The sequence below is a fragment of the Gadus morhua genome, chromosome 13 (genome assembly GCF_902167405.1).
Source record: "Gadus morhua chromosome 13, gadMor3.0, whole genome shotgun sequence".
Classification (NCBI taxonomy): domain Eukaryota; kingdom Metazoa; phylum Chordata; class Actinopteri; order Gadiformes; family Gadidae; genus Gadus; species Gadus morhua.
The window spans coordinates 7633415-7658499 of record NC_044060.1 but is presented as its reverse complement, the minus strand read 5'-3'; the positions used below and the strand labels follow the sequence as shown (position 1 = coordinate 7658499).

Genomic DNA, 25085 nt, shown 5'->3' with positions numbered 1-25085 from the left:
ATCTGATCAATTAATGAAAACAAGGCGTTAATATTTGGGTGGACCAAGTTTTGTCAAGCGATGCGTTAACTTCGGACCATTTATAAAAAACTTGTGCACATTCACAACACAAAGCAATGTAGTCACAGCCATTTTTCCTTTATTGAAGTGTTGGCAGGTTGAGTGACATAACACCATGACTCAGTGGTATTCTCGTTAGACCCGCCTTTGTGGTTCATATCAAAAAAAAAGAAACGCCAGGACATGAATGTCTACGTGCTACAAATTAAACTCCGTAATTTCCCACCCTGGTTACTAAAACACCCATCAACGAACAGGTCGTGAAAGTTAGCGTGAGCTGCAAATACTTCAATGCAATGCATGAGAAAAAATGCATGGGTCTGTATTTGTCCCCAAACAAACAGTATTTGTCCCCAAACAAACAATAATTTGTCCCAATACAAACATTATTTGTCCCATAAAAAACGGACCATACCAACTCAGGAGCTGCCACAGGGGGACTGACCTGGTGTAGTGGAACTCCAGGGCCAGATCATTCCAATGTTTGTCGTCGGGAGGAACCACCGACTTCAGGGCGCAGGGGTTGTTCCCCCCCCAGTTGTCACACAGGTAGACCACTCCGTACTGGCCGCGGCCCAACTCTCGGCCCAGTTTGGGCTTGCCTGTCCCAAACACAGTGAAGATGGGTTTCCTTCAACCGATATCAGTAATTACATTTATTTAGCGGACGCTTTTCACCAAAGCGACTTACAATATCCTCCATTGTCAACCACAGAGCGTGTGTTTCTGACTGAACAAGAGGCTTGGCTTTGTGGAGATATCCTGGTTGCCACAACAACAATAACATTAGTGTGTGTATTCTGTCAAATATATGGATTATAATGACAAATGAACAAACAAACAAAATAATTCAGGGGAATTTCAAATTCCAAATAAGTACAGTATTACATCTCAAATATATAGATGTATTATCTGAATAATAAACATAAACCTAATGAGGCATTTCGGAAGAAAATGTGTGTGGTTGCATGAGCCAAATCGGTGTATGCACAATATTCTGTGAGCATGCTAACATGCTAACATGCTAACGCCAGCAAGGCCAATGAGGAAGCACACCAAATTGTAAGTACCTGGGCGATTGGTAGGGGACTTGTGATTGTTTAAATAGGCTGATTGTTTTTGTTTGATTGGAAGTTATAGCGCCACCCTGACCAAAGCGGTGCGTTACTACTTGGAGATATGCTTGTGTTCGGATTCTATTTGTGTACCAACGTTGAATAATATGAGATGTTCATCTCCAGGAAGGTTGAAGCGTTTTTTTCCCCATTGAGCACAAGCAGCAGTGGTCATTTGATCGGACACTGCCGTAATTAGTTTTGCTATCAACGTCAAACTTTCAACATTACTTAAGGGGGATGTCCTTGATGGGCCCACAAGTTTTAAGGGCCCTGGGCTTCTTTGAAGCAGAATTGTAATTTATTGGACAACAAGGGTCATTAGCTCATAATCTTATTTGCGCATAAATAGGCCATAACACAGATATTTTTAACAGAATAAAAAAAATAAAAAATAACTTGATTAAGGAGCATGTGAACCCGATTTGGGGTCATTAAGGGTCTGTTTTCAAGATGTCCTTCTTTAGGATTCTCTTTTCTTACTGTCAACTGTCTGAGGGGAACTAGCGTAGCTCGCCTGGCTGGCTGGCGTGAGTGGAGGGGTATTCGGAGAGTCAATAGTGATGAAGTTAATAAAGTAAAGTGTACCCGACATACTCATGAATAGAATGAATGAACAGTATGGTTTAGAATATAGGTTTATCAGAGGAGTATGGTAGTACTGGTGGTGGAGCTAGTGCTGGTTGTGGTGATGCTAGTGGTGGAGCTAGTGCTGGTGGTGGAGCTAGTGCTGGTGGTAGTGATGCTAGTGGTGGTGCTGGTTCTAGTGGTGGTGGTGGTGCTGGTTCTAGTGAAGCTAGTGCTAGTGGTGGTGCTAGTTCTAGTGGTGGTGCTGGTTCTAGTGGTGTTGCTGGTTCTAGTGAACCTAGTGCTAGTGGTGGTGCTGGTTCTAGTGGTGTTGCTGGTTCTAGTGAACCTAGTGCTAGTGGTGGTGCTGGTTCTAGTGGTGGTGCTGGTTCTAGTGGTGTTGCTGGTTCTAGTGAACCTAGTGCTAGTGGTGGTGCTGGTTCTCGTGGTGATGTTGGTTCTAGTGGTGTTGCTGGTTCTAGTGGTGGTGCTGGTTCTAGTGAACCTAGTGCTAGTGGTGGTGGTGGTTCTAGTGGTGGTGGTGGTTCTAGTACTGGTTCTAGTGAACCTAGTGCTAGTGGAGGTGGTTCTAGTACTGGTTCTAGTGCTAGTGGAGGTGGTTCTAGTGAACCTAGTGCTAGTGGAGGTGGTTCTAGTACTGGTTCTAGTGCTAGTGGAGGTGGTTCTAGTGAACCTAGTGCTAGTGGAGGTGGTTCTAGTGAACCTGGTGCTAGTGGAGGTGGTTCTAGTGAACCTAGTGCTAGTGGAGGTGGTTCTAGTGAACCTGGTGCTAGTGGAGGTGGTTCTAGTACTGGTTCTAGTGCTAGTGGAGGTGGTTCTAGTGAACCTGGTGCTAGTGGAGGTGGTTCTAGTGAACCTGGTGCTAGTGGAGGTGGTTCTAGTGAACCTGGTGCTAGTGGAGGTGGTTCTAGTGAACCTGGTGCTAGTGGAGGTGGTTCTAGTACTGGTTCTAGTGCTAGTGGAGGTGGTTCTAGTGAACCTAGTGCTAGTGGAGGTGTACCGTGCAGGAGGACGTCCCTCAGCGAGCGGCTCTCCAGGGAGAGGCGGGCCAGGCGAGGTGCGTGGTCCTTCCTCACCCGCAGCCACAGGTCCTCCGTGCGCTCCAACCGCCCCGTGTGGCCCTCCTCCAGCTGGGAGCGGGCACGCGCACACACACACACACACACACACACACACACACACACACACACACACACACACACACACACACACACACACACACACACACACACACACACACACACACACACACACACACACACACACACGTTTGAGGATGAAAGTCTCCCTCTGTGCGTTGTTTCACTGGCAGCAACACGCTAGCAGAATGAACATCATGGAGTAGGAATGAAAACATTTCTAAAATCTTTTCAAATCCGAATTACCGAATTCTTTAATCAATCTGCTTTACCTTTCTACCTGCCATTATTTTCTGAGAGTCAAAGTCAAGACTTAACCCACAAGCCCTCCTCGTTTCACAAAGACTGGGATCATTAACCGTGACCATCACCACCACAATCATGACATCATATCATATTTTGTAATACTTGGCGGTGAGGAATCGTGTGTAAAGGCTGTACGCGTTGGAGGTATGTTGCTTTGCAGGTCCACCACTTCTTGACCAAAGATTGTGTGCAGAGCATGGAACTGTGAGCCCCTAATCAGTGTTATGAATCATTTGTCCATCATGTGATGACATGCAGCGACCATGGCAACAGGGTGGGTCATCCCAGTTTAGTCCAAACGATTAAAACCCGCTACGCACTGATCAAAACATTCACTGAAAAGCGGCATAATAATTAATAATCATAATAAGAAGTCATCGTTTTCTTGGATGAAATGATAAGAGCACTTCACAAGCTATACTATGAAATCAATAAATGATCCTTCAATCACAATCAAATTAAACTTATTTTTCCTTGTCATTTACGTCCGCATTAGTCAGCGGTTTGGAAAATAGTTGCAGAGAAATGAACCCTGACAGTAAGAATCATGAAGGGCTTTCTGAGTGACTGAATGACCCGTCTTACTGTCCTCCAAATTGACCAGCAAACACGTATCGTATCCCTGCCCCCGGGTGGACCAGAGCCTTTCCTATCACAGGGAGGCGGAGCAGAGCTGGACTGACCTATCACAGGGAGGGGGACTGACCTATCACAGGGAGGGGGACTGACCTATCACAGGGAGGGGGAGCAGAGCTGGACTGACCTATCACAGGGAGGGGGACTGACCTATCACAGGGAGGGGGACTGACCTATCACAGGGAGGGGGAGCAGAGCTGGACTGACCTATCACAGGGAGGGGGACTGACCTATCACAGGGAGGGGGACTGACCTATCACAGGGAGGGGGAGCAGAGCTGGACTGACCTATCACAGGGAGGGGGACTGACCTATCACAGGGAGGGGGACTGACCTATCACAGGGAGGGGGACTGACCTATCACAGGGAGGGGGACTGACCTGTCACAGGGAGGTGGACTGACCTGTCACAGGGAGGTGGACTGAACCATCACAGGGAGGGGGACCGACCTATCACAGGGAGGGGGACTGACCTGTCGTAGGGAGGCGGCGAAGGCGTCGTGGGAGCTGTTGAGGCGCGTCCTGAACTGGGAGCAGATGCTGCGCGCCAGCTTGGCGGCGCTCAGGCTCTCGATGGCGTCCTGGGCCACCTTCCGCTTCCACTCCGGGGTGATGGAGGGCGGGTTCACGAAGGTGATCCTCTGGACTATCTGCACCACACGGAGACAGGGGGGAGGGACCGCGGTCAGGGAGACATTGGTATCCATGACGCGTTGGTGCTGTTGCATAACATGTTATCATCCGTTGCTAAGAGAGGACACAAACTTAGGAACGCCTCATTGCATGCATTTTTCATTGCAGTTAAAAAAAAACAACACACAAAATATCAAATCTCACCCTAAACACGTTATATCGTACCATAGTAGTTACAGAATCACAAATATTTACAAATTCACAATCACCTCTAAGAAGTAAGGTCCCTTCCGATCTCCCCGTCTCCATAGCGCCCCTTGATAACGCAGTAATGTATTGCAGATATACACGACTGGTTTGTGGCCCTTACCTGTTTGACCTGTTCCCAGACCAGTCTGGTGATGGAGGACCCAGAATGGAAGGTGACCTCCACGTGATAAGCAGCGTTTAATATCTGGGAGCGAGACGGGAGGCACACGTCACGTCAACATGTTTAGCCCTGGATTCACACAAGGGGGGTATAGTATTGCAGCGCATCCCCTACTTAAATCCAGTTTTTGTGCAGCGCCATCTCTAGTTGAACTGCAATCAGCAATGCAAGATTTAATATTATATATATATATATATATATATATATAAAAGACAATCTTTTACAGGTGCACCCCATTGTTACATTGTCATTGGAGAGAGACCATGCACCATGCACCAGACATAGTATCAACGTTCACACAGACTGTGCACGCGCATATCTGCACCATGCACGCATCTGCAAATTGCATGCGCACATTGCCACTGTGCACATCAGAACTGTGCACGCTCTCATCAGCAGTGTGCACGCTCACATCAGCAGTGTGCACGCCCATATCAGAACTGTGAATCACCGTACTGCACCTCACACATCTCAATGGCCTCAGCACCACTTTGGTCAATGCTGTACTAGTGTAGAATATGCTAACTACCGATACAGCAGTGCCCTTACCCTTACCCATGTGCAAAGTGTCACATATTCTTCTTATGAAATATACGTCATTATAAATACATGAGTGATAAAAAATGTGCTTTCTGGTTAACCTTAAACTTACTTCTGATGGTATGAAATGGTGTAGAGCATTAACAAAAACATTAGAACAACAGAATACAAAGGAAATAGGAAACAGAACAGTGAAACGTGGATACATTATTCAACTGGAATCCCCCAAAGTAGTACTATTGTTGAAAATAACGATATATGCATGCAGAATAGAAAATCACCATTGCATTGTCTGATCTGATAAATTCTCGACTTCTCCATTTATACAGGAACCTGTAAGCGAGTGGGGGGGCTCATAAGAGAAGTGCACTTCCCAACCCCGGTTTTAGTCCTGTTTGTGTCTGCTGTAGCTATTTCACACATAACTACCGTTTGTTATGCATTATGTAACTATCTTTTTGGTTCAATTTACCAAAAGAAAAGCCCCTTGTGGTTTTACTTAATTTTTTTTAATCTCTAGGAAACAAAACATGTCCCTGCAGGCAGCATGCTTGTGTGCCTCGATATAAAAAGCCGATATTAAATTGAGTGAAATTACATTGAAACTTGCTGCTGCAAAACAATATCTTCCACGAACAGAATTTAATCATTTCCGGTTGTCAATCAATACCCAACCCATCCAGAGTGATATTCAGGCTTCTCGGACGCATAGTATAAATAGTATCATGCCACCGTTTGTGGCGCATTTCATACACAACATCTCTCATTATAACGATCACACAAAGCAGCAACTAGCTTCTAAAGAAATGTCACAAAGTTGGCTTCAGTTATAATCATGTGAATAACACCCCCCTCTTCTTAGAACTCATCCCAAAACACATTCTTTAGGATCACAGTGTTCTGAAACAGACCACAGTCGTTGGTTTTGATTGCGTTGTCCCGGAAGGCCGCCTACCTGTTTGAGGTGATTGGATGTGATATTGTGGACAGAGGAATCAATGGTGGATTTCTCCAGACTGCTGAGACAGCGTTCCAGAGTTCCTACGAAGCTCTCTCTCAAATAGTCCACCGAGCTTATCAGCTTATTGGCCACGGCCTGGTTCAGCCGACCCACGATCAGCTCCTGGATCTCCTGGATGCAGGTCTTGATCTCCTTTGACGTAACGGGCTCTCCGCTGGTCGTCACGATGATATCTGGGAATCGAGAAGAGTTTCTCAACTTGCTGAGAGAATCAAAACACACACGCACGCAGACGCACACACACACACACACACACACACACACACACACACACACACACACACAAGCACAAATACAAACATGAACGTGTGCGTACAATCATAAACACACACACACACACAATACAAACACGCATGTGAGCACTTTGAAGTAATGATATTGATGCGGAAGGACTTTAGAATTGCACGCTCAATTGAGCAATTGACATAAAAAGATTTCACAAGGGAAAGAAAATTCCCGCCGCAGAGAAAATTACGCAACGCAATATGACCTTAGAATCCCAAAAAAACTGATAATCATGATTCAACTGTTAAAAAGCTTAAGAATACAGAACAATAAAATTCACAATGGGCCTGTAGTTGGTGCCAGTGGGCTGGAGGGCTCAAACGGACCGCAGTCTGACCTCAATCGGACCCCCAGTGTGCCAAGATCATCGTGACAACAGCCAACAGGCCGTCGAAAGGCACGTTAAAACACAGCAACATATCAATAAGGCCGCTTGATAACAGCCCCTCCTAATGAGAACAGCTACAGAGGAAACTGGGAGCCGTCTGGGGAGCCACGAGTCGCCAATCCCGTTTAAAAGGGTAACAATAATAGCATTAAACAGAGAGACGTCCCCTCTGTTCCCCGACAACAGAGCCAACAGCCCTTCTCTGTTCGCTCTGTGTTTCAATCTCAGACCTAACCCAACCCCAACCCGGGCCCTCGGAGGGCGATCAAAGAGCTGGAGCCACACTCAGCCCCCGCATTCCTGTTAAATCGCTGCGTCCGAAGTCGTTATAGTCCTGCTACACACCGCTCGTTTGATTTGATATGATACGAGCTGCCGGTCTGCTCCGGGGAGACGTCCTCCTCGCAGGCAGAGAGCCGGCGACCCCCGAGCGTGTTGACACAAAGCGGAGACTCTTCCCCTCTGCGGCGGGGGGTCCAGACACACTAGAGCCACTGTGTCACAGCAGCCGCCATAGCAACAGAGAGCTGCTGTCGAGACGAGCGAACACACACACACACCGGCCCGCGGGCCCGGGGGGCTAGACGGGGACAGAGAGAGGTCTTCTACAGTGGTAGTGGACTGTCGTTCGGTTTAGGAACTCCTTTGGGTTCTCTTATGAATTGGTAAATCTGATATATATTCGTCATGTTTGGTGTTATTCTCACGTTTGATAGTGGATATCACAGCCAGGACTTTGTTCATTGTACACGTATGCCTCGTCGTTGAAGTCTTTGTGTTAAAATGTGATTATACAGGCCAATAGGATATCATATGACAAGGACTGAAAATTAACTGACAACAGAGACCAGAATAAAGGGAGTCCTCTATTAATCATAGCAGACTAATGGTGACCTACTTTGGCGGCGAGGCACATGATAACAACATGAACCAAGCTGTTGAAGTTGCTCGAACGAGCTCCTCGGCATCATGGGAAGTATAATAATAATTTATTTCTTATTTCTTATGTTTATTTATTTATTTTTATTTTTTTCCCACAATGTCTTTTTTTTTTTTTAAACGATTTATGATGACTATATGCTCTGTAAGGTGACCTTGGGTGTCTTGAAAGGCGCCTCTAAATTAAATGTATTATTATTATTATTATTATTATTATAATACATCTGTAACATGGAGGTCATATGCCATGCTACTCCAGGTCGTCCCCAGAAGGCCAAAACAAGTTGAACCCTGGGTAGTGTCACACTGAGACACACTGCGGCGTCTGGGAAAACGTGGTCCTCTACCCCCCCTAGAACTCGAGAAGCTGGTGTTCTACAAACTAGGGCTGTGCAATTCTGGTCGTGATTTCGATTTTTGGGTCAAACGATCTCCAAACTAATATAATCAAAAAAGAAGTTTAAGTATAGTATATATTATTTTATTCATTAAATGTTAAATGAACAGCTGGATACATATTTGTACATTATTATTATTATTTTTTAAAGGTTTTTTTTTGAGAGAAATGCATCATGTTTTCAAACTCAGATAGAATGGTTTGAATAATCCTGATTTCAATATTGACCAAAATAATCAGATAATAATAAGACTTTTCTTCCATAATCGAGCAGCCGTAGGACAGACCACGGCTCAGGGAGAGACACTGAAATAACACGGCCTGTGTCATTAGACGGGTGACTAATGACATGCCTGTGGGAAAAAACAAGCCCCCATGGCAGTGCTTTTCCTTCGAGGGGGGGGGGGGGGGGAACCGGGAGACGGATGGAGAGGGGTTCAGAGGGCAGAGCCTGACCTTTGAACTGCAGGTTGGCGGCGTCCTCCAGCAGCTGGTCCTTCATGCTGGCCAGCGTCTCCACGATCATCTCCTTCATCTCCTCCTGCTTGCGGTTGGCGATGGCCATGAGGGAGGCGAAGAGCTCCGCCTCCTTCTCCCGGGTGTACTCCAGACGGCGCGGCGTGATCTGCAGGTCCCGCTGCATGTCGAACGCCTGGGGCGAGACGCGCACACACACGCACACGCACGCACACACACGCGCACAGACGCAGACACAGACACAGACACAGACACAGACACAGGACACACACGCACACACACACAGACACACACACACACACACACACAGTAAGAAACTCGCAACATACACATGGGGAATGAAGTGTGTGTGCGGGAGAGTGAGTTAAAGTGAGACAGAGAGAAAGAGTGAGAGAGTGAGGTGTGTGATAGAGTGAGTGTGTGATAGAGTGAGTGAGTGAGTGAGAGAGAGAGAGAGGAATAGGGCGAGATGGAGTGAGATAGAGCGAGTGAGTCTGGGCTCCGAGACCCACTGGCGGAACAGTGAGGTCAGCTGACCGACAGTAACTCGAGATGTCCAAACCAATACGATTCGACGTCCGTTCATGCAACTGCGGTTATGATCTAGCTCTGCCTCTAGCATGGGTCACATGACACATTTTCTTTGGGGTCGGGCGCGGCTAACGAGGCGACCAGGGGGTTTACGCGGCCCTCTGGTGATTCCCCCGAGCCCCCCGGTCCCTATCGAGCCCCCACCCAGGGGGGGACCCACACGGACCTGGTTGATGAAGAGGTCCAGGCAGCGGCAGTGCACGCCGTTCAGCAGGTTGGCCGCCTCCACCTGCTGGTTGTGCAGCACCTGGCGGGCGAAGGGCACCAGCAGGCGGTGCAGCCGCTCGAAGGCCTCCCCCAGCACGCTCTGGGGCGTGGCGCCCGGCGCCGGCGACTGCGACGGCGCTCCGCAGGTGCAGTTCCCGGCGGGGCTGCTCAGGAAGCCCAGCGAGAGCAGCTGCTTGTAGAGGGGGCTCTTCTCCCGCTCCCGCTCCCGCTCGCGCTCCGCCCGCCGCCCCGGCTCCGGCGAGGCCGTCGGCATGACGGCGGGGATGCGGACGAAGCAGATGGGGACGGGGAGGATCTCCTTGGCCCTGCGGAGCTCCGCCACCTGCTCGGCGCTCAGGGCGTCCTGGTTCAGGGCGTACAGGACGATGGGCGTGATGTTGCGCGTGCAGTCCGCCAGGGCCTCCTCGATGGGCTGCACGCTGGGACAGGGCACCACCATGATCTTTGCTTCCTGTGGGGAGGGAACACGGAGGAGAACCGGGTTGAGGAAAGGAATCGCTTTGACCGTCACAAAACAGGGGTAGGGACAACGTGTTCTCTGTCCGTCTGTCTGTCTATATACACATCTATATACACATACATAGATACAATACAATACAGGATTAATGCCTTGATGATGGGTTAGACATGACCCTGAGAGTAGCAGTAAGAAAACAAGCCAAACGTGATACGGAACCGGCCGCTTCTATTCCTGAACACACAGGGTCAGGCTAACATTTAGAGGGGGGGTCTTGGGAAAATATATGGCAGGGCAAAACACGACTAGAGAAAAAAGTGCTTCGTCTTTGATTAATTATAGCAACACCAACCAATATAGAATCGGAGGGGTCGTGAGAGAAAGAAAGAAAGAAAGAAAGAAAGAAAGAAAGAAAGAAAGAAAGAAAGAAAGAAAGAAAGAAAGAAAGAAAGAAAGAAAGAAAGAAAGAAAGAAAGAAAGAAAGAAAGAGAGAGAGAGAGGATGAAAAAGAGCAAATGGAGGCAGAAATGAATAACAGGGCCAGACAAAGGAGACAGACGGTCCTGTCGCCTAGACACAAGAGCTCCAACGAAGCCGTCAGTCTGGGCAGTAGTTAGCAGTCATTTGCTTGCTACTACACATAAAACCAATACTACCTGAAGGCAGTCAACCTAGAACAACCCAACACAACATAATGTTCCAGGTGTGTTCTTTGAATAGTACCGCTCAACACTCTGGCTGATGTGACAACCCTTTGTTAACAGGAATGTTGACACAGATGTAACCGATAGTTAATGGACGTTATTCCGTGTAAAGCATTTAGGATATGTGGCAATAGGTTACTGGGGCTATTTATAACTTGTGGGTAACCGTGTGCCTCAACTGATGGGGCAGTGCAGAATGGAGGAGGAGGGTAATTAGCTGGCTGCTGGTCTCCAGGGCAAGGTGCTGTGATTGTGACAGTGTGGTGTGAATGTGACAGCCAAGGGAGAGAAATGCTCATTATCGCTTTCCTCTTAACAGGCCCCTGCAATTGGAAACACTGTTGGAAGGTCTAGAGCCCAAACAACGATTAGCCCTTTCTCTCTTAAAAATATATGAATCATCACTATCATTCATTATCGGAACAAATCGCTGGCTGAATGTCTGGCTGAAAGTCAAAGATTATGATGGTCAGTGACACTTTGCTTTAATGGTTGTATATATGTAGGCCGTTTGTATTTAACCTTCAGTCAAGAGAATATGCATACATATCCTGTCATATCTATATCCATGTATCCATAGGGTTCTATTCCAAGGTCCCAACCGTAGTATCAAAACGAAGAGTAAACCAGTCTAGACCAGCCTAGATCAGCCTAGACCAGCCTAGACCTCCCTGGTAGCAATCGCCCTTCTATGGCTTTGGAACATTATAAAGTTCAATAAAAGTTTTTTGTGATTGTTCCTTTCTTAAGCTTTAGATTATGTTTTGGAACTATTTCAATCGGGAAGGTAGAAGCCTGGCCTAGACGGGCGGACTCTGAGTCGCGTTGAACACAAAACATTGTAGGTGTAAGAGCCTTATCTTATCCCTATCTTACATTGTCAGCAAGGCACGACTGAAAACTCAACACTTCAAAGAGAACTAATCACATGAACATATCGGAGGAAGTTTGTACTTCTATGCTGCTCCTCCTATGACATGAACAAACAAAACAATGTCCTGGGCCTTGGCTGAAACCATTGAGACCGCATCACAGCAGCAGAAGGGTTTGGGAGTCTTGCATGGCCTGGTCATGTGAGTCGCACCAGACCTGAGCCATTACGTAAAGAGTGGGTGGGGGGTGGGCGTGAAGCCCTAACCAATGCGCAACCTATTTTCTGGAGCTGTCTGAACCTTGGGTTTGCGTAGTGACCTGCTTAACTCTTTAGACGAAAGGATTAGACACCATTTTCCCCATTTCACACATGGCGAGGAATGACTAAAATCACCACACCATGACAAATCGATTAATCCCTTCAGACCTTCTGACCGTCGGGGGGCCCGTTAGCTGAAGGGACCAGGAGGGGGATTGCAAACCCATGTTCTCACAATGACGCCGAGCGTTAGGAAAGGAGTTAGACAAGAGCCACGTCCCATCTCATATCTAAACCGCAATTGACAAACCCCCGGGGAAACCTGGACGTAAAATAATTCATTCAAGTTCTGAAAAGTCCTGTTCCTGCGGGCCTAAAAAAAAAGTGTCGGCAAACCTGTGCTTCGTTCTTTAGAGCCGAGATGTCAACTCATTCAACATTCAGAGATCAAACATGATCCGCAGCCCTCCACCCCCTCCTCCACCGATTCCAGCGTAGGGGGGTGTTCCGGACAGACAATAGGCTATCCTGTCACTTTGCAATGAATTAGCCAATTCTTCCTTTAGCCCAGTGTTGCAGCCCTACTTGCATACAGCTCCTATGGCTACGGGCTAGCACTAGAGCTCCCTATCACATAATCACTGACAAAGCAGGACACACACACACACACACACACAAACACACACAGGGATCATAATGGAAAAATAGCATGGTATCCCGTGGCAACAGCAAGAACCACTTCAATAGACCTTATTCAACCTGGCGGCTCTAGGCTCTGGGCGGCCATATTGGCGAGCTGGGTGGGTAAACCTACAATGTTTGTTTACCTTGTTAACCATGAAAGCTTCCAATGTTTGTATCCTATTTCAAACAATTCAGGGCCCGATAATGGCTTCATACTACTGCCATAGTAGTCGACTGTGTACCGGCCCGGGGGCGGCAGGCGTACCTGTAGCAGTGGATGATGCAGGGTGATCTCCAGCTCGGCTAGCCGGTGGGCCGGGTCCTCACACTCGTCGTGGATCTCCAGGTCCTCCAGGGGCACCGTGTCCCAGCGGCCGCAGTTCGCCGCCAGCTGGTGGACCAGCTCGTACTGGCCGGGCAGCGCCAGGCTGAGCCGCGTCTGCCGGCCGTGGGTGAAACACAGCTTCCTCCTCTTGCAGACGGTCACCTCGTCCCCCTCGCAGGCCACCCCGGCCTCGTGCACCGGCGGCAGCAGCCTCTCCCCGAGGATGCAGTTCAGCAGGCGGTAGCGCGCGGCGCAGTCCTGGCCCAGGACCAGGATGTAAGGAGACGCTCCCACGTTGTTCCGGAGGAACTCCTCCTCATGGCTGGGGAACGAGATGCAGCTGAGCTGACCTGTGGGGAACACCGGACCACCAGAAGGGTCAGACTCCCCAGTAGTAGAAAAATCCCAATAGAGCAACATGTTTACTCTCTAGGAGGAAGTGGTAACATCCCGATAGAGGTGTGGGCTCAGACTCTAGGCTGAAGGGGTCAAATTTCAAGGTTTACGCTCTATCTCAATAGAGGGGTGGGGTCAGACTCTAGGCTGAAGAGGTCACATCTCAATAGAGGGGTTCAAGGGTCAGACTCTAGGCTGAAGAGGTCACATCTCAATAGAGGGATGGGTTCAGACTCTAGCATGAAGAGGTCACATCTCAATAGAGGGGTGGGGTCAGACTCTAGGATGAAGGGGTACCATCCCAATAGGCAGCTGTACCTAATATTATGACATGCCAAGTACTTTCGCAGCAAGTACCATCGGCAGCTAATACGCCTTTAGTCATCAGCAGCTAATATCCCTAACTAGTCATAAGCAGCACTAGCGAATATCCCTATAGTCATAAGCAGCTCTAGTTAATATCCCTAGTAGTCTTAAGCAGCAATTAGAGGAAATACAGACAAAAATCATATTACTCTGTTGTTGAATCTGAGATTATATTCGAAATATATTGTTGATTATTGTGTGATCAAGTGTCATCTGATAGGCTGCATTGCAGCCTGCATAAGTGTAAACACAGAAACCAATTGAGCCGGACTCCTTAAGGATAATGATCCATGATCCTCAATGATCCTCAATGATGCTGAGTCATGGTCTTAAGCACAAAACAGATGAGGTCTACCAATGGCCTAATCTAACTGTACGCTTTCTCCACACACACACACACACACACATTTTACCATCCCATCACAGCAGGCGTTTTGCCAAATAGGGAGCCGTTCATGCTCACGTGAATAAATCTTTGCATATTTGGTGCACTAAATCTGTTCAGGCTGCTGAGAAGGCCTTAATCTCTTTAGTTTTGCTCTAACACCAACATTATTTTACCAGTCAGCAAGTTGAGAGAAAATATTCGGAAAATGGAATGGATAGATATATAGATACATGGATTTTCGATTATCGAAGACACACACTTGACAAAGATACAATTCCAAAAAGTCATAACACTCACTAAAAACGAATAAACCGAATTAATAAATCCCATAACATTTGTTAATCTGGTATATGGAGACCAAAATGGATCAATAAAAAGGTAAACATAAAGGAAGGTTAAAACAGTTACATATAAAGTGAGAGATAGATTACGAGAGAAGTAGATTAATAGACCAAATAAGTGAGCGATAAATAGATAGACGTGTCAATTTATAACTGAAATGATAAGTTGATATATGTTGATATAAATAGATAAAGTGAGAGAGATAAAGTGAGATAGAGATAAAGTGAGAGGGAATTTAAAGATAGGAGAACTCCGCCAAATACACTCTACTACCCAGATGCTAAAGTGCAGGTGTTGGTTCTTACCTGCTTCAAGGGACGCTGCGTCCGAGTTGATCGCTGATGCACATGCATTACTATAATTCTGTCTTATTTCCCGGAAGAACAGGTTCGTCTCCTTCAGGTTCTTCTTGAGTTGTATGGAGTGCTTATTGAAGCTGTTAAATATCCGTGTTAGTTCTCGGGCCAGATGAGTCGGTTTCTGCACATGTCCATCCATGGTACCTGGTTAGTTTGCACTGTGCAGGGCTTCCTCAAGCAAGAATAACAATAGCAGCAAAAATGGAGATGATAAACTCTAGTATTCAGTCAATCCAGTGGTGCGTGAAGAAATCCAACGCTGGTAATTGCTGCATTATTAACCCAGACAGCAGGGCGACGGGTTACATTAAAAGATAAGAACATGATCAGCCATTGATAGCGATTGTATTGCTTGACAGTTGACGGTCATTTAAAAAACTGATCAAAGCTGTGAGTGTTTTATTGGGTCAACTAAATGCAGTAAGAGCAGCACAGCTAGCTCCCATTAGCTTCAACCAGTGTGGACAACGGACGGTGACTTAACTTGGAGCTAATGTCCCTGCACAGTAGCTCCTTGTATCGTCCGTGCCAGCTTTTAGTTCGTGTGCTAGAGTTTTAGTACGCTACCTACGTCCTTTGCCACTGACATAACGTTAGTGTAAACGTGGAACCAGATAGAAACCATGTGCCGAAAGACAAAACGATCCCTGCTTTTCTTCGACACTTACAGTCCAAGTTAAGCGACTAGCCAGCAGGCATCCCTGGCCCTTCCCTCGGCCTGGCAGACTGTCATGCCCACTCACCCCTCGACCATCCCGGTCATATCTCCGCCGAGCAACACTCCGAAACGATGTGCATTAGGGTTGCTTGTGTCTGGAGGATGTCAGGCCATTCACAGTCACTGTAGCCTCGGTGTTTCTGAAGGATCCCTGGGGAAAAAGCCGCCCTCTGTTTGGTTCCAAGTCTGTCGAAGTTCGGAGATTTTTTTTCAAAAGCAGAATATGATATGACAAATTATTGCCCCCAAAAACAAAAAAGACCCTGCATGTATGTGCGGGTCAGCTTTTCCTGGTCGTCCAAATCACAGGCAAGGCTCCAAATCAGTGTCAAAACTAGTTGACAAGACGCAAGTTGGGTAGGAAAGGGCGTGGACAGAACACGGAGAGTTCTGGGAAATGCATGCTTACCCAGGTGGAAATGTGAAAGCAACACCCACCATATGACAGACCACCTTCAAACAAAAAAAAGTATAAATAAGGACAATTCCTTTAATGAAAATTGAAATAAGGGGAAACAATAAAAAGTTTATTGAGACATTCATTCTGGTTCCACTCACGCTATGCGTTAAAAATACGCCCTCTTGTGGCCAAGATAAGGAGGTACAAAAACAACGCAAACAAAAACGTGGGTCTCACAGGTTGTTTCCTACGGAAAGGCCGGTTGTATTTGTACTAATAGCGTATGAAATTTAATAGTGACCCAAAATAGTGTAAAGTTGAAACACCTTTTGAAAAAGCTGTTAATTTAAGCAATACAAAAGCACAAGTTGGCCTACATAAAAGGCCACTGCTCCGTTATTTAGATATATGCATATTGAATATGCTTTCGGACATTCTCCTAGAGTCAAATACTTCCATAAAATGCTCATGGATTTGATGTACTAGGCCTACTTGATGAACAAGATATAGCCTATTCATTCAGCTGAACGACTCAGTGCTGACCTCTAGCGGTGTCCAGACATTACCAATTTAACTTAATTTCAGACACAGGTGCATAGATCAGTAAAAATTGAAATACAAAAGTTCAGTACATGGCCAAACACTACACAAATATACGCAAGACGATGGCATTTCACAAGTCCCCCGAATAAAACACCTGATTGAATAATTGGTTTATTGTGCTATAAAATCCAATAAAAAATGTATGGACGACCCCAAGCCAATCTCCCCCCTCACTTCCCGCTCATAGTTCTAACAAATGAAAGATGGAAACAAAACGTTGGAACTGTTGGCAGTTGTTGTTCCACCTTTGTCCCGCCCTCCTCACCCACAGCCCTCTCTCCCCTGAGTGGTGCAGCAGCACGCCCGTACGTTGCCCACAGCTGCTCTCAAACCCAGCGAGCTCACAGTCGTGCCCGGACAGGCTCATTCGAAGTCCACCCACCACTCTGCAAACATCAAACCAGCTGGTTGGCTGGCCTGTTTTCTCCAAGGCGGAACACATCGACTTTCTCTTCCTAACTTCTTCCAACAGCAGATAGCGTTCGACTTCAGCGCGACTGATGGCTGGTCGTGTTACTATCTAACTATCATCCACACGTCCATCTAAATTGCGTAGGTTTCCTCCGTGGCATTCTGGAAAATGTGACAAGGATCCGAACACCTTTTGGGGAAAAACAGGACGAGTCTTGCGTGGTCACACTGATCAGAAAAAGGCATGCATTGATGAAAGAGCGAATTAAAGTGTTGTTTTAAAATGGAAAGTTGTAAACGTGGCGAAAGTTCAGGCGTCCGACCCGCTTGGGATGTTTCCCCGGTGGAGAACGCGACGTTTGGTCAACCTGTGTCCCAGGTGACCCTGAAGAGACAAGCCGTGAAGAGGCACCACCACAAACACAACCTCAAACACCGCTACGAGTTTCTGGAGACCCTCGGCAAAGGAACATATGGGAAGGTGAAGAAAGCCAAGGAGAGATCTGGTAGAATGGTAAGTTCTATTTATATGTTCATAATATATTTTCATCCCAATGTATTCTTTATTTAACCTTTATTTAACCAGGAGAAGACTCATTGAGATTAAAAATCTATTTTACAAGAGTCCTGGCCAAGACAGGCAGCTGAGCAGTAAGTTTATAAACCTTATCTTTAACCTACCTGTGTTGAGGTTGCAGCTGCTACTTTTAGAGGAGACTTTTCAGACAAAGGTTATGTCAATAAAGAGTCAAGTAGTTAACTTTAATTTCTGTCGGAAATTAGTTATGTTGTGCTCTTTAAGCTTATCCGTGAAGCTAAAATTAATGTATTGTTGAAATTGTTTTGCCACAAACGCATTTAAAAAGCCTTTATTTGCCCATGGGTTCAACGGTTGCCAATGTTTGGAGGGACCTCTTGTTTGTAGTAGGTCTAACCTTATTTGTTTTGCACACACACAAGCACAAGCAGCAAAGGCTTTTTTGTCGTTTAGTTATCCTTGTGAAACATTGTATTGCTTCACCCAATGTTAGGCTGGCCATCACAATGGCATGGGATAAATGTTCAAGTCTCAATGCAATGCAATATTAGTCAACAGCCATCACACAGTATCTCACATTGTTCTGATTGGATAATAAGAAAATAAAAAAAGGCATATTTTCCGTTCCTTATCTTTTTTTAAAGATATAACTAAATGATAAAGGGTATTAACCACAACTCATGCTTTCAAATGAATGGAGGTCTAACTTTCAGTTAGACCATGACTTGGGAGGCGCTGTGGCCCTCAGTGGCATGTAGAAGGTTGTCTCGACTTGAGGTTTTTAACGATTAGAAGATAACTGATGTTTATGGTTGAGAAGGCAGTTATCAAGGAAGCAAAAGTTTGGAATTCCCCTGCAGATATGACCGAGATCAAAGTAAAAGATAAATGCAGTGCTGTACCAGCAGAGACTGGCTTTGTCTGTATAATGTGAGAGACATTCTTTTGGAATAACGTCGTTCACAGGATGGGCCAACAACTTGTATTATTTTTGTATTCATTAATTTCACCACACTTTATCTGGATGGTTTCCCAAATGATTGTATTTGACTTATAATTTGCAGAGATGTGTTACATGACAATGGCAGATTGATGCCACAAATAACCACTTCATTCCCCTTCCTCTCAATTCTATGTTTCATAATTCCATGTTTCAATTAAATGTAGATAACCTCTTTAATTTAAGGGCAGTGGTGCTAAACAGATGTGAATATACACTCAATTGGCCAAGTTATTTTGTTTTTTTAAAAGGAGTTAAACTTACTAATTTATAGAGGTGTAGAATACAGATGTACAGATTTCAATATGCTTCCCAAATAGTTCAGTTTTTCTTTTTTAACATACAAGCAGACTTTCAGCTTAACACACTAGCATGACCATCCACAGTCCCACACAGCTTCAATGGGTAACTCCAAGACCGTCTGAGACTGAGGAAAACAAATGCAGGAAGTCTTGCAATTTCCCCGAAAGGTGTGTGTGTGTGTGTGTGTGTGTGTGTGTGTGTGTGTGTGTGTGTGTGTGTGTGTGTGTGTGTGTGTGTGTGTGTGTGTGTGTGTGTGTGTGTGTGTGTGTGTGTGTGTGTGTGTGTGTGTGAGAGATAGGCCTACTGCGCTGCCTGTATGAGCAGCCATTCCAGACGATGATTCATAGACAGTTGCGTGTTGAGGCTGATCTGTTGTGACAGCTTAGTCAGTAGGCTACTCATTTTTTGTGTCTGTACTCTCCCGGTAGTGTGGCTGTGTTTTGTTCGGTGTCTGGGTATGTATTGGAGTGGGGGGTCCTGAACAAGGGGGAAACTGGGGTACCCCACTGAGACCGCCATCTGCTAGCTCGCGACACCTCTTAACCTGGGGGCCGCCTGGTGACGCACTCGGTGGCCGAAAAGAATCCCAGGCATCTCCCCCTCGGACAATGAGGAGGCGTAACATAATAGGCCCGCACTGACGCGGTGTCTCGTAGAATGCTCATTCAGGTCATGGGTGTACAAAACGTGCATTTGGAAGAACCCGAGCTCGTCGAAGCCAAACAAATTGGCTGTGTTGATTGAATTACACTTGATACTTTTGAGTCGCAGCAACCAATCACAGAGCTCCCTGTCCAACCCTGCTGTTGGGGTGGATAGTATGGGGTGTTTGGTTCTATTGTCTATTGTCCGTCACACACTGCAACAAGTAGAGGATCATAAAACTGCGTTAAATATTTTTGGGGAGAAGGTTAAGAAGGGTATAGATAATCATTGTTTGATAGATAGATTAGAGGAAGAAAACAAAACCTTAACCTTTGGAGTTTCGGTTTGTGTGTGTGTGCATGTGTTGAATTAAATATTAAGCAATGCGTGTGATGGCAAAAAAAATTCGATAAACTTCTGAAAAGGTCGTAAAACACTAATGCCTAATGTCACTTTCAACCCAGCCTGGCTTGTTGGTGCAATGAGCTTTTATCTTTTTATTATATCTTTTTCTTTTTTTTTCTTTTTCTCTTTATCAAGGTGGCCATAAAGTCCATTCGGAAGGAGAAGATCAAGAATGAGCAGGACCTGGTTCACATTCGTAGAGAAATTGAAATCATGTCCTCTCTCAGTCATCCACACATCATCACCATCTATGAAGGTACATAATCCCACCAAAGCTGTGCTTGACTTTACTGAAGGGGCGTTTTATATCTTTGAGATGTGAAGGAAGTCATCTGCAAGTGTCTGGATGCGGAATGACTCAGTTCTTGTTCACACAAGGCTTTGCATGGGAAGATCCATGCTTAGTTATGTCATCTGTGGTACTGTAATAGCATAGGGTGGAAACACAGGCTTTCCCACAAGTCTCTTCTAGGAGCTTCCTTTTGAATTAGCATACCGTGTACTCTGTGGGGAGATTGAATTTCCATGGAGTGCTGCTTTGCATGGATCATGTAAATGATTTGGGGGTAATAAAGCACTCCTCTAACCTGCTTATGCATGTCTGTCTTTTTAACAGTGTTTGAAAACAAAGACAAAATAGTCATTGTGATGGAATACGCAAGTCGGGGGGACCTGTACGACTACATCTGCGAGACCCAGAAGATCTCTGAGCGCGAGGCCAGACACTTCTTCAGGCAGATCGTATCGGCGGTGCATTACTGTCATCAGGTAAATGTTTTGTCAAGGAACAATCTAAAGCAAGGAAAGTTGCTTTAGTCTAGGTGTGTGTGTGTGTGTGTGTGTGTGTGTGTGTGTGTGTGTGTGTGTGTGTGTGTGTGTGTGTGTGTGTGTGTGTGTGTGTGTGTGTGTGTGTGTGTGTGTGTGTGTGTGTGTGTGTGTGATGCTCCAGAGCAGACAGGAACGTACGGGGGTTCAGCAGTGCTCACCGCCGCCCAGAGTTGCATAATAGACATTATTCACTGTCAGCCAGTCATTGTGAAAAGGGTTGCCGTGTGAGACTGATGCCCTGGTGGAATGAACAGTTGGTCTATGGACAACGGCGGGGCGTAGGGCCAATGGATTCAGCACACACACACACACACACACACACACACACACACACACACACACACACACACACACACACACACACACACACACACACACACACACACACACACACACATGCATGGTTTCACACTCTAATGAGGGTGCCAGTGAACAGGCAGCCATCTGTGCGTGCACACACACACACTCTCACGCATGCTAATCACTGGTCCCCTAGTGTTCAAAACTATGAGCATATAATGGAAAGTCTAAAGTACAGCTTGTTACATCTGCTCAGCATAACCCTGGGAGGCCATAAATGCAGTCTGGCGTCTGATCATTAAATTACCCCAGTTTCGATTCGTACCTGCCAACAGTCACCGGCTTCTTTTATATAGAGGTATTTTTAAGAGACAATCAAAGCAACATCCTTGTTAGCAGGAGTTTAGATTACCGCATATAAACTTAACCTTGACCCAATTGCCTTTGTCTGCACGAACACTATAACAGCGTCCATAAATATATAAACTATATATATATATATAAACTATAAAAATTATATTATATTAAAAGTTCATGGAAGTAGAATATATTTCTTGCCAACAATTTTTAAATGCATACTTTTTGTCTTTGGGACATCAGAATGACACACTGGTGAGTCGTCTTGGACACACAAAGGCACTTTGATGATTGATGTATAAACCTTGACAAAAGGTGAGGGAAATGACCTTTTGTTTTTTCTCCTTTTCAGAATGGGATTGTTCATAGGGACCTGAAACTGGAGAATATTTTACTGGATGGCAACGGTAATATTAAGGTATGTACCAGGACAAAGTGTCCTTAAAATCAGCACTGAATAATTTATATCCCGAGAGAGAGAGAACTGTTGACTCACACTGACCTTAATGCTCTATTGCAGATTGCAGACTTTGGTCTGTCGAATCTCTACCACGGAGATGAGTATCTCCAAACGTTCTGCGGCAGTCCTTTGTACGCCTCCCCGGAGATCGTCAACGGGCGTCCTTACCGAGGGCCCGAGGTGGACACCTGGTCCCTGGGGGTGCTGCTCTACACCCTGGTCCACGGCGCCATGCCCTTCGACGGGAACAACCACGCGACTCTAGTCCAGCAGATCAGCACTGGAAACTACCGGAAACCCTCTCGCCCCTCGGGTGAGTGGGTCTTACCTTGAGAGACTTGGGCCCAATCCCATTTCTACCCCTTACCCCTTCCCCTTACCCCTCCCCCATTTTTTCAAGAGGTAAGGGGAAGGGGTTCCCCTTCCCCCTCCCCCTTCAAAACAAGGGGGAGGGGTAAGGGGAAGGGGTAGAAATGGGATTGGGCCTTGGTCTTACCTTGGCTTTGCCTTTTTTTGTAGTTATTTTGTTTCATTGTTTTAATTTGGCGGAATTAAATTGAAGCAATGGCATGCTAGCACAATGCTAACACATTTTCATCCTTTTTGTCTTCTTCTTCTGTCAACCAGACGCATGCGGGCTCATTCGCTGGATGCTGATGGTGAACCCTGACCGCAGAGCCACGGTGGAGGAGATAGCAGGCCACTGGTGGCTCAACTGGGGATACCCACAGCCTTTACTGGCCGAGTTCAAGAGGACGGAGCAGGCCCCATCACAAGACTCTAATTCAGCCCAGCACCCCACCGGGCTATCTAGCATCGCTGGCTGGTTCCGGCGAACATCGAGGCCCTTGCTGGAGACGGGCTCCAAGATGCGCTGTCTACTGCGACCGCAGAACGCAGAGGGCAATATAGTGAGGCAGCGCTCCCTGCGTCGGTCCCAGAAGGAGAACAACGTCTCCAACTCTGGGGCAGAGGGCACTGTGGAGCCCAGGCCCTCCAAAGGCATCCTGAAGAGACGCCCCAGTCTGAAACAGAAACTGACCGGGGAGGTTCCCACCGGGGAAGCAGCAAAGCCTCAAAACGTCTCGGCCATGTCCCTACAAGAGAACGCCCCTTCCCCTGCACTGCAGCCCCGCAAGGGTATCCTGAAGAAGCCAGCGGAACAGGAGTCGGGGTACTGCTCCACGTCCCCGGAGAGCGGCGCTTCAGCCCAGGCGGAGCAGACTCTGGAGCTCCCCTCAGCGCCAACCTCTCGCAAAGGCATCCTGAAGCGCGACGGGAAGTTCTCCTCCAACAGGCTGCAGGAGTTTGGGTCTCTGGATCAGCTGGCGGTGTCTCTGCCACGCGCCGGCCAGAGGTCCCGGCCCAGCTCGGCCATCAGCGAGGACAGCATTCTCTCTTCAGAGTCGTTTGATCAACTGGACCTCCCCGAGCGCATGGGCCCACCGGGGACCGGCGAGGACCCGCCCCGGGGCAGCATGAGGGCGTGCGTGTCGGCGGACAACCTGCTGGACATCCGGCAGAGCGAGAACCTCAGCGACGGCCTGCGGCGGCCGTGGAAGTGCTACCAGGCGGGGGTGGCCGACAGTGCCTTCAGCATCACAGACTGTGAGAATGTAACAGAGGCTTACAAGCAGGCCGTGCTAGGTAGAAGTGTGGTGGCCAGCTAAAGAAACCAATGGGTCACGGTCGCTGGATAGAGAAGTCTTCTAGGAATGACTGCTTTGGCGTTTATTGTGAAACATGTAGAAGGTACATTTGACAGCGGTCTGACGGTAGTCTTTGTTTCATGCTTTTTGGTAAATGTAAAAAAGGTATTCTGTTGGCACACAGGGGGAGGGGGGGGGGGGCATTTGAATGTGACTGCTAATGGAATGCACATTTTTGATAGGGGAGACTACATTTGGTTAAGAATAAGTTTTTACTAAACTTACTCTCACACAATACCAATAATATCTTACTAAAGTGGCTCGATTGGTAATGTGTAGGAAAAGGCTGACACTCTGTCCTACATTAAGTTGCAGAAATAGGGGGCCCATCACGTGCCTATAATTGCCAAATGGTTAGTTAAGGATTTCTTTCACCTGATGCAGGATTATGAGTTTAATTTAATCTAAACAAAACTTGAATAGAGTGTAGTTACTTAATTTATTTAACCCCTCTCATGTGGGTTAGGTTATTGGAAAAAAGATATACCTGATTCCAAAGAGAAACCAAAATATTTAAAAGGATTTTAAAATGCCCTTCGTGACATTCTGGATGCAACAGGGATCTTGCTTGTCAAATATTGTTTTTCTCTTCTTCCTTCTTGTTGACAAAGTAGGAAGTTGATGTTCAATAGAACGAGGTAATGACTTGAATAACATTTATTATGCACTGACTCACGGCAAGTGAAACTTGTAGAACCTGCTTTGGTTCCTGGTCGTGGCATAATGGAGCATAGGTTCTAATGATACCTTTGGTGGCCGTTCCAAATGGGGATTAGTGAAAGCATCCGAAATAGGTCATAACAACATCATGACCTTCAACCTGCCAGTACTTGCCTAGTGCCTTGTTAGAATGTAGCTTTTCAATTGGACTGGAACACTATGCAATGCAGAGTTGTGATTATTTGACGTTGTATGATTGCCAGATTTACTGTTTGCTTGAGTGTGAAGATGTGATGTCTTTTTAGATGTGTATTTTTCAGTGCATGTGTTGCCTCAGAAACTCACAATATATTGGTAAAAGCACTTTATTAGATCGTAAACAATCAGGAGAGCCCTACTTCATCTATAAGACCTGAATTGCAAATGCAATTGCTGTCACTCTAATAAACAGCAAAAGTCACTCTACTGAAACTGGACCGAGTTGCTCATCCGGTTATTGAAATGTTGGAAGTTGCCTTCTATTTTAATAAACTTTTAATCTAATGCTCTACATTAAGGTTGTCTTTGAAGTGAACGAGGAAATATTACTCTAAACTTTACTCAGGGGTAAGAGATCATAAGAGTTGTGGAGTTATTCAGACTGTATATAGAAATGCACTAGGTGCATATTTTTTATCAAGCAATGCCATTCGTGTCACACAATGCACCAATGTTCCCAAAAAATGACATTAATATTCAAATTATATTGTCAACTTTTGCTGAGATTTTTGTGGATATTGTTTCTTCATTGAATGCAAAAATAAAGCATTCTGTGAAATAAGATA

The 25085-nt window shown here is 46.3% G+C and overlaps 2 protein-coding genes and 1 long non-coding RNA gene across 4 annotated transcripts in view; 2 read left to right on the top strand and 1 right to left on the bottom strand.

The window, feature by feature from the left end:
* Positions 1–16027, bottom strand: part of dstyk (dual serine/threonine and tyrosine protein kinase) — a 19144-nt gene extending 3117 nt beyond the window's left edge. Inside the window, exons 1-9 of the mRNA XM_030375259.1 lie at positions 14871–16027; positions 13014–13423; positions 9710–10222; positions 8932–9127; positions 6401–6639; positions 4846–4929; positions 4316–4492; positions 2764–2893; positions 506–662 (exon numbers count right to left, since the gene is read on the bottom strand). Of these exons, the coding sequence (XP_030231119.1) occupies positions 506–662; positions 2764–2893; positions 4316–4492; positions 4846–4929; positions 6401–6639; positions 8932–9127; positions 9710–10222; positions 13014–13423; positions 14871–15063 (2099 nt within the window). The 5' untranslated portion in view covers positions 15064–16027. The remainder of the gene's footprint in view (positions 1–505; positions 663–2763; positions 2894–4315; positions 4493–4845; positions 4930–6400; positions 6640–8931; positions 9128–9709; positions 10223–13013; positions 13424–14870) is intronic.
* LOC115557471 (uncharacterized) lies at positions 2201–2755 on the top strand. 2 transcript variants are annotated; one of them, XR_003979192.1, is made up of 3 exons: positions 2201–2325; positions 2422–2541; positions 2575–2671. It is a non-coding gene; the product is annotated as an uncharacterized LOC115557471 (long non-coding RNA). The 2 variants fall into 2 exon arrangements; XR_003979191.1 differs by having other exon boundaries at positions 2315–2388; positions 2575–2755.
* Positions 16028–16948: 921 nt separating the features above from the next.
* nuak2 (NUAK family, SNF1-like kinase, 2) lies at positions 16949–25085 on the top strand. Its single transcript, XM_030375283.1, has 6 exons — positions 16949–17570; positions 20083–20203; positions 20564–20715; positions 21785–21850; positions 21953–22205; positions 22520–25085. The coding sequence occupies exons 1-6, from the start codon at positions 17340–17342 to the stop codon at positions 23560–23562; spliced, it is 1866 nt and encodes a 621-aa protein (XP_030231143.1). The 5' UTR covers positions 16949–17339; the 3' UTR covers positions 23563–25085.

Coding starts and splice junctions, on each gene's coding strand:
- nuak2 (XM_030375283.1), top strand. CDS start 17,340: ATGGAAAGTTGTAAACGTGGCGAAAGTTCAGGCGTCCGACCCGCTTGG. Junction 17,571..20,082: donor AGGAGAGATCTGGTAGAATG/GTAAGTTCTATT, acceptor CTCTTTATCAAG/GTGGCCATAAAGTCCATTCG. Junction 21,851..21,952: donor ATGGCAACGGTAATATTAAG/GTATGTACCAGG, acceptor GCTCTATTGCAG/ATTGCAGACTTTGGTCTGTC.